Genomic DNA, 12931 nt, shown 5'->3' with positions numbered 1-12931 from the left:
TATGGGACTAACCTACGGGCACTGCGATCTAATCTCCGCTGCTGATTTATTATTATTATTATTATTATTATTATTATTCATTATTATGATGATTATCTCTGTTTTTTCTTTTTAATTATTCAATGATAAAACTCAGCTTGTATGGGTAGTACACTTGCTTCAAAACCAGCCAGTGAAGAGTTTGCTTCATGAAGGAGGAAGGCATAAGCCAATGAAGGAAAAAAAACTCACGAGACGAGATAAACCTACATGCGTTGTTAAGGCGCCGATTAGGGCATTCATAAAACCAAGCGATTTGAGCCGGAATACTTCGTCACTGCCTGTCCTTGCTACGTTGTCAATGCAGCAGATTGAGGATTAATCTCTGAAAAAGGAAACCGTTGGGAGGGCGAGGTTTCTTATCGATAAAAGGGGCAAACAGAAACACCAAATAGAATCGAAAATACATATTGGCATTCTAAATTTTTCAGCGCTTCTATAACTGATTTAGCAACGATGGGTAACCACTTAAGAACTTAGATTAAAAAATCTGCGCAACAGGTAAGAATCAAAGGCGGAAGTTTGTGCTCAGTAAAACTGGGAGTGAAGCATGGTCATCCACATGTTCCAATTAGGTTTGGAAAAGTAATTATGCGTAAAAAATCTATAAACGGAAACTTTCTCATATTTTGGTTGACCAATTTGACAAAGATTTAAGAGCCTCCCTGAATCTTAAAAAAAAAAAGCCTCTTCCTTCGGCAACAAGGTATTGGGGTGGAAACTGAAGTAACCGAGAGAAAACTAGAGAGCAGTTTACAAGTCATTCCAATCCAATTAAACATTCAGTATTGGCTCAAAGTGGACTCTTATCTTTCACTTGTAATTTTCCTCCCAAGTTGACATTTCCCCTTTGAAAAGACGAAAATGGACTTCCTATTTTAGTTATTCAACCCCAAATTCCGGAACGTACTACCAAGTTTAGGGAGTTTAGGGAGCTTATGGCGACTCACCACAAACCGAACATTTCGTCATAGATATCCCCCTGCGGTTGAGCTAATACTTGGTTAACAGAACCACATATAATAACAAAAACTGAAAGGAAAGAAAAAAGGTAAAAATCCTGTAAGCTGAACCAGAGAATTTTTAACTGTAGTACGTTTAGCACGAACGATGGCAGTCATTTGAAGGTTAATAGAAGGGTCAATAATCTAGGTTACATCACTAAAACTGATGCGTCATAATAGAAGGTTCGATATAGGTGAGGCCGATTCACGTCATTTACATGACATTTATTTCCGTCTCAAGCTAAACACGTAGAGGAAAACGTGCAAATCAAATTATTTTGCATTTGTTGCGGGTGTTTTAATAAGCAAGTGTTGTCAACAGTATTTGTTGGTCCAATTATGGCTGTCCATCTAGGCGTTGGGTATATTCCTTTCGAGACAGTTTCGCGCGCTCGAAAGTATCTCCAAAATTCACCCTTCAGAGGCCATCGATATCGACCGCATCTGAGTGCGTTCCTGTCCCAAGAAAGCAACTGCCTTATTATGCACAATATTCTAAAATAAAGTTAGTTGTAGGAACTGAACATCTCAAAGTATCTATATTCCATAGGTTACATAATTTACATGGCTGTATATTTGTCATTTGTTTTAAGGTTTCTCCTACAAAAATTTAAATGAATTAGAAAACTTAACGGGGTCTGACGCCTACTTATGTGACTAAATTGTTGAACCAGTATATCCCCAACAGGTATCAGTCATGATTTTTTTACATATAAGACAATTTGGTTTTATCAATCGAGTTTATTTGAACTGGCCACCGTATAAAGTTTCACTAAAGCTGACGTTTCGACCGTTAGCTCGTCGCAAGATCGAAATATTCGCTCTGACAAGGGGCTAACGCATGATAATGAATTATAGCGGGTACAAACGAACTTAATTGACTCTGCGTCTTCTTCTGGTCTCCTCTAGATTATTAACTTAATTGATTAATATTTTTTCTTGTTGGAAATTATCAGTAAGATCTCTCATTGTCCAACTGCATAGCGTAGAGTACAAATAATGTGCGAAAAAAGAACAAATATCCTAGGATGTAGTACCGTGTTGGTTATTTTGTACTGTAAAAATCCTGTTTAACCAGTTGGCTGCGCGCGTTACGCTTCCCTACCCGCTTTGTCTATCCCGCTGTATGAGTAATGAACAGATCAGAAACACTTGGCAGAAAATTAAGCAGTTGGATAACAAATAATTTATTAGACGTTTTGGTATGTAGTATTGCTTGGTATTTTTCTCGTTGTTTGTATTTTGACTCGCCTTGCAAGCCCGTTAAAATACGGCACAACTCGTAAAAATACTCAGCGATACAACACACCAAAACTTCTAACAAGATATATTAGCTTTAATCCTCATCCCTTAGTAGGATGAGAGGGGTTACTTTCCAAACATGCACTTTTGGGCGGGTTTACCTAATGCATGCGGCTATGGCTTCTTTAATGTGACTCATACGTTTTTCAAGAGGCAGTCGAAAATTAATTCAATTTTCTACTTTAAGTAAAATTACAGTATGGAGGATGCAGAATGCTTTTTCCGTTTTAGTACATGAGGTACCTTCTTTGCCAGTGGTTCAATTTCAGAAACAAAGACTTAACCATTTTGTCAATTGTTGAAGTGTTGCAGAGGAAATCGTACCATCGTCCCCAGCCAGGTAGCTGGTAAAGGGAAGGGGAATGGGGGTGGGGAAGAGGGAGCACCAGTGTGTCAGATATGTTTATGAGCTGATTCAAAAGGTGTAAATGATCTTTTCCCATACCGTTATAGTGCCACAGTGGCTCCCAAGGGCGCACTTTTTCTTCCCTATCTCTTTCTCCCTCTAAGGTTCAGCGAAAGGACCTGTTTTAAGTCGCTCTCGGGTCACTGCATATGCTTTGTTGTTCAAAGTCAAAATATTCATCTGTCACAATACTCAAGAGTATCTGGTACCAAAAATTCTCCGAAGGAAGCTTGACAAAATGCAGGAAGATAATCCGTCATAGACTTTCACGTCATGCCCGTCTTTTTACGCTAAAGAAAGCAGTAAGAGAGTTGTCAGTGTAGGGTAAGTACGGTCCGTAAGCGCAAGGCTTTGCTTTTTGTGAACACACCTATCAAGCCAAAACCGCTTCTTGAACACAGGCCAGCCGGAGCTGTACAAGTCAAAAAGTCCTACAACATACAATTTCTCCATGCACGATCCTGATGATAAATCTGGAAAGATTGCAAGACTGAATATTTTGCCAGTGAATTTTTTATCCTTCGCCAGTAATATCGTTGGCAATGAAAGGTAGTAAGGCTGAGCCCCCACGGCAAAGTTTCGCTTGGAGAGGCGGAGCGCCAGCCCCTGTTCCCCTCTGCTTCGCTGCCTAATTCAGACGGTTATTGTGGAGAAAGAAGTATACCTGTAATCGATTCGACTCATAACAAGGAACAAGGGAACCGAGAGATACCTTTAAAAAGGGAGAAGGGGACGTTTTCCCATTCATTTCGTAAGCTGGAACACTTTCTCAGTGACCTGTAATTTTTCTTTTGCCATCGTAAAATGTCTTCATATAAAATATGGCTTGTCAGAAGATCTAGCGAATTCTTAATGGCGTCTATTTTTTTTTTTTTTTTATCCTGCCAGACTAGCCACTGCTGAAGTCCTATTTGCCTGTTGTCTGTCTTTATCTTGCCGTCCCTGCATCCCACCTTTCATTACGGAGGAGGTGTAAAAACACCCTCATTCACTGAACCTCCTTCGCTTAGATCCCTTGGTATCAGTGCGGTTGAGCTAGCCCACATAAGATCTGCTTTAGAACGCTCTCATGAAAGATCTCACGCTTGGAAGATTATTTTTTCAAGTGCAAATGTAAGATGCACAAAAACAATGCAAGCAGGACAATGTCAGTTTAATTTTATATGCTAAGTAAACAAAGAGGACGAAATTCAATTATGACCATCCCAACTCACTCGACATGCTTCGTTGACTTGGGATGAGTATACAAACCATGAAAACTTTGGCTGAAATGGTCTGGAAAGCTGTCTGATTAACCCTTACCTGCTCACTTTGCCTCTCTGCAGTCACACTACGTGCAGAATGCGAAAACGTTTTGAGATTCTTTAGAAGGCATGCAGTTTGATTGACGCACATACCAATTTAATGTGTTTAATGGTGGGATTTTATTTCCATTCGGTGTCCAATTACATGTTTGGTGTGTCAGTTGGTTGGGTTATATTGTCTCCGGGATCAGCCAATCACCGCCCGCGGGAGGAATTTGGCTCTCATGGTTCTGCGCATGTCCTGTAGACTAACTCACAAATTCTAGGTAATGTTCATGCACGTTGGCTGCTTGGTTGGGCTGTTTTCAAGAATTCGTTGCCCTATTGTAACCCAAATTCCTCCATACAAACTCGTCAAACTGAACTCGGAAAGTCTGCAGAGTATACTTGAGGTATTTTTGCGGGGACTAATGACATAACTGGCATCTAGAAGCTGTTTCTTCGCCAAACAACTATCGCAGGAAGTTGAGCTATCGCTTGCAAGGGTTCTCTTGTCATAGTAATGGCGGACGTGTCGGACGAAAGTTATACCGCTGAAACTCACAGGTCTAAATACAAAAAGGATAGAACTGAACGACGAGAGCGAAGGGGTAATCGTCATGGTGATATCATAGATGGAAGTGCATCACCTTCGAAGGAAAACAAGAGTCCAGGCCTGGAAGACAACGGGGTTGCGAATGACTTCGCTAATAGTAGTGCCGATCGAGACTCGGGGAGACGAGATAGGGATAGACGAGAAAGGCGGAAACCCAGAGATGAAGAAGCGAATGTCAGTGTGAACGACGAGACGCTTGTTGAAGGTGCAACAGCAGCCAGTGAGGAAACAACACCGAAGAAGAGCCTAAAAAAAGACAGAAAGAGCGAAAGTGCAGGGCATAAGAGACAAGCCAAGAGACATCTGAGGGAAAAAAGGAGATCAACCGGAGTTGTTATGATGCCTGGTGGTGGCGATGCAGATGTGAGTATCAACCGAATTTCATGTTTCTTTTACTCTTGCTAACCATTTCTGGGTTTTAAGGTCCAAAAGAACACCTAAATCGAGTAGTTCTCGTGGTGTGGGGTTTCGGCATAGCGAACAATAAACCCAAGAGCTAGGTTTTCATTTATACCGACTTTTGCAGTTATATTTCTTTTGTTGGTGGTGAAATCATGTACGGTTAAAACCGCTTTAGTCTTTTCGGATGCCCGATGTCTGGCAGGAGGATAAAAGCGCAATAAAACTCTCATACTTTGGAGTTTATGGCTACTGCAAATTGGCATTCTTGTACTGCGAATGTGATAAAAAATGTATAATAGTATTTGCGATTCGCCATCGGCAAATCAAAACAATAAATTAAAATCAATCCAGCTCTAGTGCTTTTTCAAGAAAAGTGGAAATTAATAAGCGCAAGGTAATATAACAGATGTGTAGGTCAATTTCGCCTTCATTTTGTTCATTACCATCGTTACAGAAAAGAACTCAAGTGGTGAATTTCTAGACAGGTTTCATCGATGGCAGATTGGGAACAGTACTTTTTTGGGAACTGTAGACTTGACGCGAAATTCGTTGTTTTTCCTGTTTTGTCTATTAAAGCAGGAATTTTTTAAAAATGTACAAGCTCTTAGTATGATTTGTTAATTTTCCAATGCGAAAGCGAAGTTAAATGTTGTAAATGATATTACTTATTTTTAGTGAACGGATCTCTTATGTGTTTTGCATAAGAATATGCCCCTTACATCAGGCTTTGATTAAAATGTAATTGCCATGAAAAAGTCAGCGATTGCAACTGGACTTTAGTCGTTTTATAGAAATGATGAATGTCTCATGGTGAGATTCATCACTCTGTCTGAGCTCGATTTTCGCTTGTTAGCACACGTTGGATGCTACTCTGTTAAATACGTTACCGAGAATGGTGTCGAACGTTTCATCGCAATTATACTTTTTCTGTAGCCGATTATTGTGGATAAATTACAGTATGTCAGAAAATTTGTCTCGCTTCCTCTCTCTTTATTTAACTCAATGAGATTAGTATATTGATCTCATAGATGTCCAGTTTCGATACAACTTGCAAAGCGTTCAAATGTAATACTGTTTATGGACTTCCTTCGCATGTATTTAGCTGCGCCTCTGTCCGACTAACTTGCTGTAGTCTTAATATATTTTATGTGTACTTTCAGAGTGAAGGCGACGATGATACGAAGCAAGTAAAAGCAAATACACAACAGAACGAGCAAGCGAACGACGATGAAGCAATAGAGGTAAGCTTATGCTCGTTTGTTCTGCTCTAACGAAGAACAACTTATACGTTGTGGTGAAAATCCGTTTCTATTTTTATGCCGTGTTTCAGACATGGTGGCATATACTGTCATGTGTATCTTTGGGGTTTTCAAGTACTTGCCTTGTTTATACAGAAAAGTTGGGTTAAAAAGCTAGGAATGTTACTTTAAATCCTCCTGTCAAATCTGTGTAAACTTCACGGGGATCAAATTTTGATATGTCTGCAGTGAAATGCTTAGTATATCTATATCTGGATATTTTAAAGACCCTTGAAACTCTCTTTTGATGATGAGGCTGCTTTTCACAAGAGTTATTTTAGACAACAAAGGCTTGTTTTACAGTATTTTAAAATGTTCACATTCGAGGATATTGGGTTAAATAAATTATTTGTAACCACCACCACGGAGCTTCTTGCATGTAAAATGATTCTAATAGTCAATTACATAGTATGCAGAGGTTGAATTGCATCTGCTGGAAACTTGATAGCAACCAAGTGAGAGGGAAAGATAACAAGGTTATTTTGCTGTTGCTTTTGTGAATTTTAAGAGACAGGTATAATGAAATATCATATCTCATACTAATGAGAGCCGTCAGTTGGTTCTTTGCCCTTAAGCATCAATGGTGAGGTTTTGGTGATATCTGTGTCACATATGCCTGGCTTCAGTGGACTGTAGGCTTTCTTTAAGCTCAGGAAGTTTCGTTGTTTTGTAGCAAAGATGAAATGGTAATCTTAGGATTTTGTTGGGCTTTTATCATCCATTTTCTTTATTATGAACTTTATCTGTTTTTCCTTTGATGATGTTATAGATTTGTTTTTAGGCTTTAACATGTATGCAAAGGTGAACTGTTGCTCACTCTATATTTTGTTACTTGCTAAGACTACTGTGGCTACTCTCTTTTGGAGATGTTTCTTGTGTTTGTTTGCTTTGTGATAAATGTTGTGCCTTTTTCCTTGAACAACTGCAAATCTGTTATTTAAATCATCTAGTTGGTGTCTCACCAACTCCAAAAGTTTTAGAAAATTTACACTACATTTCTCACTACATTTCACCTTTGCATACATGTTAAAGCCTAAAAACAAATCTATAACAACATCAAAGGAAAAACAGATAAAGTTCATAATAAAGAAAATGGTCTCCAAGATGATTTATATCCTTATTTGGAAAACCACAACAATAATCATTAGATTATATGTGTAATATTTGTCCCAGTTTAAGCAGTTTCAGTGCAGTGGATGCATGGATCACATATTTTAGAAGCACTTCCATTCTTAGATGAAAAAATTACATACATAGCCCAAAGTCTTGTAGTATTTCGTGAGAAGAAATTCCATGATACTTAAGTGGGTGCATCAAAAGAAAGCATAAAATTCAAGTCAATAATATATTTAAGATTATTTAAGCAGATCAAGGTACTGGCAAAGGAGTTATTTGTAGACTAAACAACAATAGGTCATAAAAATCAACATCTAAAACCAAAATGTAATCACTTGAAAGCTGCCAGACTGGATAAATGGAAAGCTTGGGCTTCTCTCTGTTGTTCTGTTGTTCTGCTGTTACATTCTATTCAACTTTTCAAGCCAATAGGTTGTTATTGTAAATGCAGAATTGTGATACATGTAGTACTTAGTACATATCTTTCATCGGCATAAAACAGAGCTTGTTATTTTCTTTTCTTTCCAGAAAGGTACTTATATACCCACTCTGTTTTTTGGAATTTCAGTTGAAAAATTGTCTAGTGTCATCTAAAATTTTTATCTAGTATTGCACAGAGAAAGGGTGGATTCAACCAGTCTCTGTTATCTATCATCCAATTTTATTCAGTTCCTTGTAAATCACAAACAAGGGATGGTTTGCCTGTTGTAAAACAGAGGCTTGTCTATTTTGAGTAATGTGCCATATAAGAAAGCATACTAAAGCAAATAAAATAGCTTTTTGTGAAACAAAATATTGTAGAAGATTTTCAGGAAAAGCAGGTTTATTATAACATATGAACTAGCTACAGTAGGTGCAGTTCATGAGAAGTATTTAAATCAATTTGTTGAGGTATGCAGTTGACCAGTCTGGTTGGATTGAATGGTATATATATTTGGATGAAGATTGTTGCATTATCCAGCAATGGAGTTGCATTTGTCTAATATGCCTTTTGAAAATCTGTGTTAGTTTTCAGGAATTCTGCACTTGGCTATGTTATTTGGGTTACTAAACTCAGTTGAATGTAAAAAGTCTGATTAGGTTGGAACAATATCCTAATGAAAATATTGATGATATTGCATTACTCACCAATTTCACTAATGAGTCTTTTTTATTCCCATTCCAGGATTCTCCCAAAAGTAAAGGGTAAGCTAAATTGTGTTACTATTTGCATCTCTCAAACTTGGCATCAGTTTTTGAAGGTGAAGTGTATCTGAAGCTGGTCATTTTCTTTTCAAAGGAGTAGTGTATATTAGCTTTCTGCTTTTGTAGATTCTGGTACCAAATTAAATACACATTTGCATAAGTGTGGGGCATTCAGTGGTAGAAAAACTACTCATGATTTGATCACAATGCTGGATGGTGCTATAGCAGTGTAACAGAGACAGTCTTAGTTGTCAGTATTTTGTTGTGCTTGGCATTTTACAATAAGTCAAATTAACAACAATTTAACTCTACTTCATCATGTAAAACTTTTTCATTGAAATTACACATGAAAAAAAAAAAAAAAAACATGTTAACCCACTAGTATTATAGATTGTAACTTGAACTATTTCTTTTTTAGATCAAACAAAAGAATAGAGCAAAAAGTCGTAAGTATAGATTTATACATGTCTCTGTGAAAGCTCAAAATGGTAATCATGTGTTACAATTCTAAGTCAGCTACTGTAGTGATATGATTTAGCAGCCTTGTTCCAGTAAGCACCCCCTGTATGCTGAATGATAATGGGGCCTCTATTCTAATAAGAACGGCTACTGAGGAAGCACACTCAGTGGTTTTCATCTCAATCTGTTATCTACGGTGTCCTCATTAATGGCACAGTTCAAAATTTCAACACCTTGGCGGTTTGTTCTAGCCAGGAAGGATTGAGGGGCAAGAAGCTTGTTTTTCAGTCTTCTTGATCCTTGTCAAGTAAACATTAAAAACTTTGGTCCACACCTTCTGGTGTTTCTCAAAAAGGAAATAAGCACCCTGTCCCTGATAAGCAGTTGGATTTGATTAATCAGCCTGTTTTGGAATAAGCACCCTCCCTTGAGGTTTCATTAGTAAATAAACACCCCAGGCACTAATCTGAATCACAACAATATTTTAAAACAGTAATATATCTGCAACTACAGGCAGAGTCAGAAGTAGTAATCTTGAAATTAGCAGAGGGTATTTCTACTGTGTAGATGTTGTCTGCTTCTCCATTTACAGTGAAAATTTCAAACCTGTTAATAAATGATTGTAGAAATACAAATGTGGGTGAAGAATGCCTAATAATCCTTATGTTCTGCAGGTTTTGTAATTTTCAATCAAATACTATGTTGTAAGTGATTCAGGATTTCTTTTACCTGTAGCAAAAAGATAGTGAGACCATTCAAACGCAAAAACTGCTTGAAAAGATAGAGGATTATGAACATCAGTTAGATGACTGCAAATCTGAACTTGATAAAGTAAACAAGGTAAGAAGTTCTTTAGACTTGACATCATGAGAACCACAGTAGATGTATCCAAGGGTAACCTTTCATCTTTCAAGTTTTATGAAGAAGAGTGCAGGATACATCTCTTTTCTTCTGGAAGTACAATTTTTGGAGAATTTAGCTTGTTTCTTTGCCATGTCATTGTTCTGTCTATTTGTGAGGCAGTAAAGATGACACCTCTCATAAAAGGTGCTGAGATATGTCACTTTGCTTCTCTAGCGAGGATCGTTGTTCTTGGTATAAGCAAACTCTGCCCTTCTCCCCCATTCAAGTAATTAGTCCCTATTGCACAAGCAAGTTGAATGAAAAGAAAATGTACAGCAAATGTATCTTCCCAACAAGAAAAGTTACTCGCTCTAAGGCCCATGTTTAGGTACTGTATGCAGGAAAGTTTCAATTATACCTATTTCTCTTTTTCATCAGGAGCTGGAATCCCTAAGGGCAGAGAATGCTCGCTTGAAGGATGAAAACAGCTCTTTATTACGAGTTATAAGTCAAATATCGGCAATGAAACCAGTGAAGTAGGCTTCAAACTGCTGCAATCTTCATTTATTTGGCTGCAGTAGAATTATTTTTTTGTTAAACTGATTTAGTCAAATGGATGGTAGCCATTCCACAATAACACATTTTCCACATGGAGGAATGGAATTCTTCTCGGAGTAAAGCATAATGCCATTGTTGAGTTGTCACTCTTGATGATTGCTTATCACCAAAGGATGCACAAGTTTGACCCAATGGATAATGTCATTCTTTGGTTTGTATAGCTTAAAAAGTTAGAGGCTGTTTTTATGAAGTATTTAGCAAAGTTTAGTTTGGCTTGGAACTTTCTGTTGTAGGACAAGGTTAAATAGAACATTTAACAGGGTAATGAGAGGCTAAATGTGTATGGGCTTTTGTAGTTCTTGACTGAGACTTAACATTTTTGTTGCCGAGAAGTTGTTCTTTTTGTAGATAGTAAAAATGTGCTTAGTATTGCAGTGGATATACTTTGAAAAAGAATACCTTACTAAGATTGGGCGACTGAATAAGTTTTATTTTTCCTTTTTGTCACACAGTACATTGCCTGTGAAAGTATTAATTTCATTTTATTGTGTAAGGAGTTGTGTTTCTTTAGTAAACCATACTCTTTCACACAAAATATGGTTATTATTGTTCATTTTCAAGTCTATCCACTGTAAATATGTCTGGCGAAGGTGATGTTTGAAAAGAGTTTAAACGATTACAAGGACGAAGCAAAATTCAAGTCCAGATCCACTCAATCTTCAGGGCAACAAGAGCCAATCAAATTCCAGTCCTGTATCACTAGTACTATCTCTCTTAAGATATGCAAAGAACTGACTGCTAGCCAGCTTGAAAATCTTGCAGTTATGGTACACTGGTCTGTTACATAAGTTACACTGTACTTCTTACAATGGACTGTGTAACGGATACAGAGATGACCACACCATTGAAGCGCCTAGCCAGAGGGAATACTTTAATTTGCCCCCCCCCCTCCCCCCCCCAAAAAAAAAATGACAGTAGGTGTTGAGCTGTCAGTCAATAACATATCTGTTTTAACATATGTACTTATCACATGTCACGCGCGATGGCAATCTTGGTAGTGTGAAGTACTTGTAATGTGACGGGAAGTTAATTGATTGGCTTTCTTTTATGACGAGGGAAACTGGATTTTGCAAGCTTAACAAGGTAAATTAGTGAACTTGTGATATCTAAAAAATACAAGTAAAGTACTGAATTCATTCTGCTGTAACCATACTTAGTAACACCGGCATACACCCAGTGCTATTTCTTGTACCAAGTTGTTATCCTGGGAGAAAGGAAAAAAAAATCCTATGTATACATACACAGTATTAAGAGGGTCATTCCTTTGAGTGATTCCTCCTTGAGGGATTTGATTTCAAACAACCGTAGACTTATTTTTTTTTTTAATTTGAGAACTTTCCTCTTTAAGAATTAGTACGGTTGGTAAGCTTGTTCTGAATGAAGACGTTCTTTCTGCTAAGCAATTGTGACACCTAAAATAGTGTTATCGGTTGGTTTAGAGTTAAAAAAAGCGAGGGTTTTAATTGTGTAGACAAGTCTTGCAGAAGCTATGCAGATTGTGTTTGCGTGTTAGACCGAACAATTACTTCTGTGATTGTTGCCCAGCTTTGAGACGTCCCTTGCAGTTCAACCTTTGAGGATGAGGCTCTTTGAACAGTTAGGTTTTTTCCTTTAACTCATTCAAGAATACACTAAAGAAAATTTGAAAATAAAAAAAGAAAGAAAAAAACTTATGAATAGCCTCGGGAAAATAAAATGTTGGCATTATTTTGTATACAGTTTCTGCTATTATCACTTGTAAAAAACGAATAGGTTTATTGCTTGTTGCAAGCGTATTTCTTGAAGGAGAATGTGCACTCGCTATTGAGTGGTAGGTGGAGTCAGTGGCATGCTTTCTTAAAGGCTGACTAGGATTTCTGGGTAGCATTTTGCCAATGGCTTCAGATAATTCACTGGTTGACTGGAAAGTCTTAATTATGAGGAATTTGTCCAAATCGTGTAAATTTTATGAGGATTTTTTTATTCTTTGACGAGGTTTCTATCGAAAGTAACCGTGGTTTAGAACAGAATTAACAACCGGTGCAATCGTGTCTAACGGAAAACAGCGTTTATGTTGGAAAGGCGTATGCGAGTGGAATCACAAGCTTGCCTCGCCCAGTATTTTCTCTCGCTAGATGTACTGTTTGGAACACTTTCCTTGTCAATTTGCCTAAGTTACAATCTGTTAGCTCAAACACTTAAATGTGTTATCCTAACGTTATATTTTTGTATTATTTTAGTAACTATATTTTCAGTGATTAATAAACAAAGAAACCACACTGTATAGCTCGTTATTTATATTAAACGTTAAAACTCAAGCAGTGGGGTTGGGAAGGTACAATGCCTTAAACGCGCAGCGAAGCGGGGATGGCGGAGGGAGG

The 12931-nt window shown here is 37.6% G+C and overlaps 1 protein-coding gene across 1 annotated transcript; it reads left to right on the top strand.

Moving 5' to 3' along the window:
- Positions 1 to 4305: 4305 nt before the first annotated feature.
- On the top strand, positions 4306 to 12829 carry LOC111340087 (uncharacterized). Its single transcript, XM_022946870.2, has 6 exons — positions 4306 to 5013; positions 6213 to 6293; positions 8632 to 8651; positions 9070 to 9097; positions 9846 to 9950; positions 10392 to 12829. Exons 1-6 carry the CDS (start codon positions 4558 to 4560, stop codon positions 10491 to 10493), a joined length of 792 nt encoding a protein of 263 aa, XP_022802605.1. The 5' UTR covers positions 4306 to 4557; the 3' UTR covers positions 10494 to 12829.
- Positions 12830 to 12931: the final 102 nt, after the last annotated feature.

Source organism: Stylophora pistillata, chromosome 1, assembly GCF_964205215.1.
Source record: "Stylophora pistillata chromosome 1, jaStyPist1.2, whole genome shotgun sequence".
NCBI lineage: Eukaryota > Metazoa > Cnidaria > Anthozoa > Scleractinia > Pocilloporidae > Stylophora > Stylophora pistillata.
Note: the sequence above shows the minus strand (reverse complement) of the source record. Positions and strands in the feature narration are given on the sequence as shown.